The 5664-nt window shown below is 31.6% G+C and overlaps 1 protein-coding gene across 2 annotated transcripts in view; it reads left to right on the top strand.

Moving 5' to 3' along the window:
* Positions 1–5071: 5071 nt before the first annotated feature.
* The window catches only part of LOC107466974 (protein TIME FOR COFFEE), a gene marked incomplete in the record, with an annotated part of 6435 nt that continues 5842 nt past the window's right edge, over positions 5072–5664 (top strand). For both annotated transcript variants that reach the window (XM_021131238.2, XM_021131237.2), the window contains 2 exon segments: positions 5072–5506; positions 5594–5664. In XM_021131238.2, coding sequence (XP_020986897.1) covers positions 5413–5506; positions 5594–5664 — 165 coding nt within the window.

Below are 5664 nucleotides of genomic sequence, written 5' to 3'. Positions count from 1 at the left end.
CTTAATAAGTTATCTCTATGATACAAATATAATGTCACACACTCTCTTTTTTTTTGTGGGTCCAATAAATCAACAATTGTGTACTCTAATTAATTTTTCTCCATCTAAAAACCATCAACATAAACTACTAATGCATTGATACCTATTCTTCTACACATGTAAAAACAATTTCCTTTCTACACCATAAAATCCACCTTCCAACCATTGTCACCATTGGTATTAGAACGGGAATATCCAAGAATAACCAATGAAATTCATTTTTGGCATATTATATTATTAAATTGTATATTTTTTTATACTAAAAATAATGTTGCAGAATACGAACGAGTTATAATTTAAATAATATAATTTTTTTTATACTTAAAAGATTACAAATTTAAATTTCTCTATCTTTAATAAAAAAATATATATATACAAAATAGAATTAAAATGACGATAAATTTGATGTACATTATCAAAAATATGTTTTAGAGTTGCTGAATTTTTTGTCAAATTACCTTCTTTTTTCATGTTAATGTGTAAATTTTTACAGGTCAAACTTAAATTCGAGTTTTAGTTTATATATCAATAAAATGGGAAATATATTTTTTCAATTTTTTTCGTAATTATTGTTGTAAAATATGACTTCTTATTATATATTTTTTAAATAAGATAAAAAAAATCATGTGAAATAATATATTAAATGATAAATAATTATACTTGATAAAATAATTGCGACGATTCATAATACACAATTACTAATAAATCAAAATGAGTCCAACTTTTGTAAAACTAATTTAAGCTTAATCAATACAACGCTAGATTTGTTTCCTTTTTACTAATTTTTGTAATTTTGATTCACAATTATATTGATTACTATCAGAACCACAATAATTATTGTCGTATTTATTATCAGATAATTTTAACCATCATCACCATAGTATTAGAATGAGAATATCAGATCGTAACGAATGAAATTTTTTTAACAACTTATATTATTAAAGTGCACATTTTTAATGCTAAAAATGACGTAAAACATCATCAAAATAACGATAAATTTAATGTCAGATGACATTATCAAAAATATGTTTCGAGTCACAAAAATTCTTGTCAAATTACCTAATTCTTCGTGTCAATATAATTTTTGGTATTCTTAATAATTATTTTAAATTATAAAGAAATTGTATTTACTATTTAGCTGAAGTCCATCCACATTTTAGTTACTTTGGCTAAAAAATGTCCAATATATAATGAATTCTTAATTTAGTAAAGTTTATACTTTTTTTAAAAAGTTTATAAAACTTAATTTCAAAAGATAATTTTTTAAAAGTCGTTATATTTATGTTTAATAAATTAAATTAAAAATAATTTTTAATAAATTCAACTAATTTATCAAATATAAAATAAAAAATTTATACTCTTAAAAAATACAAATACTGTTTCAAAAAATTTACGGAAGCGAACCAATCTTAAACATGTTTATTTTGATTTTGTGTTCTCATTCATTCCCCAATTTGAGAATTCTATCCAATTCTGCCTCTATTGCTTTGTTCATTGACTACCTTAATCAGGCCTTCCTCTAATTTCTCACATAGTTGAATAATATTGAGAACATTAGGGGAAAAACCCAAAGATATGCAAAGGGTACAAGATAATATATAAAAATTGTGACCTCGTCCATAACATAAGTTACTTATTAATAGTGTGTGTTTTGAGATCTCAATATTAAATATGATTTGGTTCCATTTGGATTGATGAACTCTAGAACGGGCATCTGTGCTTTTGAGTAACTTGAAAGGATATATATACATACAATTTTCTTCAGTGAGCAGATATAATTTTTATTTTAATAAACTTTTTTTGGTATAAATTTTAATAAACTTTAAATATTTGAGAAGGCATTCCACCAATAATTAATATCCAAAAAAAAATTCAATGCATCCTTTTTAGACGTTTTTTACTGATTCATAAAGATGATTCGGTCTTTTATCTTTTTGATATTAATTGCATCCTTCTTCTATTTTTTATTTATGATAATACTTACTTTATTTTTATTCTTCATATTTTCTCTACACCAAAATTTGAATTCGAAAGTATTCAAGTCCTTAGTCTTTGCATTAACCTATTTTGTTTTTTATAAGCACATAATGTTAATTTTTTTCTTTGTCGTGTATCCACCACCTCTATAGATTTTTCTATTAGAGTGTCTATATTTTATGTCTCAAATATCAACATTCTGTAATTCTGATCTTAAATTTTTCTTTATGAACTAATTTATTTATCCTCGTTCGTATATTCAGGAAATGTGAAAATTTTTGTTCATTTAACACTACACCAAGACACTGATGTAGCGACTCTTGATTATTTGACACTGTTTGCGAGTTATACAACCCATTATTTTTGGACAACGACCTAGTTTTAGCATAATAACATCTTTAATTTATATCATGAAAATTTGACTAAGTTTTTATATCAATTGTCAAAAACCTAACATTAACATAACTCTAATCTTTTATCCAAATTTAGAACTAATTATATACCGTAAATATAACATAGACGAAGTTATAATTTTTATTTTAATAAACTTTAAATATTTGAGAAGGCATTTCGCCAATAATTAAATGCAACGCATCCTTTTTAGATGCTTTTACTGGTTGCATCCCAATAAAATAAAAAACAAAACAGCATCATCTATATTTTAAAGCAGGTTTAATTATTTTGTTAATTTTTATAGTTTTATTAAATTTATAATTAAATTTTTATATATTTTTAATTAAATTTTTATACTATATTAAATTTTATAATTAAGTTTTTATTATAATAAAAATGTTAGAATTAACAGAATATTCTATTTATCTATACAAAATATTTAATCAAATATTAGGCATATTCATTTTATTTAATAGAATATTCTTTAATTTACTGATGTTACCCGTTTTCATATTAGAAATTGTATTATGCGGACACTAATAGCCAGTGGTTAATGGAAGACGATCTTCAAAAGATTTTAATTCACTAATTAGAAAACTTCGAAAAGGAATTATCCTTGACTTAGTGGAAAACAATTATTTCAATTCTGATAAAAAAATATTATTTAATTATTAATAAATAGTATGCTAGATTGTGAGGGTTCTGGATACATTATATAAGTGGTAAATATTAATATGTGATAATGACAATGAATAATAATAAAAAAAATTAGAAAAGGAAAAGTGAGAAAAAAAATAAATAAAATCATCGCATGGCACATTAGCACTTGTTGGTGACGGCTAGGGTTTTCTGTACGGTCAGAAACCAATCCACGTAGACTATCTGACGTAGCAGTTTTATTGTACACGTGGCAGAACTGTAGGATATCACGATAGCGAGTGAGCGATAGAGAGCGCGAAAGCACGTCGCAGTAGGACAAGCTGCAGAGTAGGGTCCACATAAGCAAAGAAAAGGGCCCAATATGACGTGGCACACTTACTCCCAAACATAAACATATTTTAATCAAAAGTTATGATAACTCCACTTGCCTGTGCCTTATCAGGTTCGATTTCGTTGCATTTAATATCAATTTAAATTCTCTATTCGAAAATAAAAAACTGCAGAAAACCATTTTCCTCCTCTTTTTTAACTCCTCCGCATTCCACGCCGATATTTTATTTCCTTGTTAAGCCAGTGGAAAAAAAAATGATATTGCCTTTTCTCCTAGAGTGACGTAATCATATTTTTCCCTCTACACTATGTATTCATGAAAAAGATATTTACCTGATCAAAAGCGAATAGAGGTGTAACCGATACCAAGATCCGAGGCCACAAATCAGCACGGGGACTATCTCCACGTGTCGCCTCCAAAATTTGACACGTCACCCGAAATAATTGCAGCGCTGTCCAACCAGATTCATGCAGCCGGCGCGTGGGGGTAAAAGCGAGGCCCTTTTGGTTTTGCTGCCTCCATGGTTATTTGATTTGATTTGATTTTTAGTTAACTGTTAAATGAATATTAAAAGATATTTTCGTTTTCGTTTTCGTTTAATCCTTTTAACAGCCTTGTTATATAATTTTGACATATTACGTATTGGAGATAATTTTTTTATTTGAAAAAGTTTTTAACTGTGGGTCCCAAGTACATGTCATGAAGCTGCTACATCTCACGAACGTGACAATTAGGCCAAACGAGAGAAAATAATTTCTAGATCGGCAGCTATTGCGGGGTCCACGCTTCTTGGAAGTTCCGTGACCGTGACTCCGAGTAACTCTTGCTTCGGCGCCCATGTAAGCCATTGGATCAGGCTGCTTCGACGGTTGAGATTAGGAATTGACGATGAACGCGCCCGAACCTCTTGGTGTAGGTGCCAGGTCGGACCCGCTCCTCCGTTCGAAGCTGTTTTTTTTTTTAAACTAGTGCCAGTGACACGTAGGATGCAATCCAACGACGCAGAAAGCTCATGTTACTGATAATGTGAGGATCTGGTGCGTTGAATAGAAAATGGTTTTGTTTGCATTTGTTTATTCGTTCGTGGGGCCGCTAGTCTAGTCCATTTCTGAAATTATAGAAGGAGAGAGAATAAAATAAAAATGAAAAAATAAAAGTAAAAATAAAGAAAGGGAAAACGTGGAATCGAAATAATGAATTTGACCGGTGGGAACGATATTTTCTGCGGTCACCTAGATTCCTTGTGATCGTGGTGTTTCATGTTTGCTTTTACCAAGGTCCCCGGTAACGGGTGATACCCGGTTGCCTCTTTTATATTAGATTAAATTAATGAGTAGAAACTAAAGTATGACATATTTGTGCCCATTGATTGAATAATTAAGTAGATATTGTGCCAAGTTGGTAGTGAGTAAAGATGGGAAGCTTGCGGACAAAGAAAGGAGGGGGGACACGTGGAGGTGACGCGCTGAAAAGGTTAAAAGGTCTTTGGCATGAGTGGTTGGATGGACGTCTCAGATGATGCCATGCTGGCAGAATAGAAGGGGAGCCGTTGGATGTGGGGAGAGAGGGAATGGTGGGGATGGGAACAGGTGACGCGGTGCAGAATCGTGAGCGTCCACGAGTCTTTGGAGTGGGTTTGGCGGAGAGTGAAATAGCGGAAAGGAGATGAGATTGGAGCACAAAAAGAGGGGACGGAGAAAAGAGAGGGGAGGAAGAGAGAGAAAGAGAAGCACAAGATAGTGGAGGCAGCAAAGAAGAGAAGAGAAGAGAAGAGAAGAGAGAAAGAAAGAAGTAAAGAAGATAAGCCAAGGCGAAGGCCCCTAAGATCTCTGAAAAAGTGAGAGTATCTTGTTTGAGAGGTGAGAATCAATTTAGGGTTAAAATATCTAATCTATTTGGGAATTTTGGTGAAAAGGGGAAAGGAGATTGAGTTATGAGTGATGAGTGATGAGAGATGAGATAAATCCGAGGAAGGAGGTGGGTTCAGCTGATAGTGTTGCGGTGGTGGTGGAATGGATAGGATTAGAGAAGCACGGAGAACAACTATGGCAGCTAACGGTTTGACGAGGAGAAGACCCAGGACTAACACACTCAGAGACTCGCCAGGTTCCAATCAGATCTAACTCATCACTCTCATTCCTTCTAATCTTCACTTTTGTCACCGATTCTAATTCTTTCTTTTTCAATTTGCAGATGAAGATGGAGCCATCGAGCTCCAGGAGCCGACGAGGCTCAGAGATCGAGGGAGTGGGAAGAAGGATCGA

Source organism: Arachis duranensis, chromosome 9, assembly GCF_000817695.3.
Source record: "Arachis duranensis cultivar V14167 chromosome 9, aradu.V14167.gnm2.J7QH, whole genome shotgun sequence".
In the NCBI taxonomy this organism is placed as follows: Eukaryota; Viridiplantae; Streptophyta; class Magnoliopsida; order Fabales; family Fabaceae; genus Arachis; species Arachis duranensis.
Note: the sequence above shows the minus strand (reverse complement) of the source record. Positions and strands in the feature narration are given on the sequence as shown.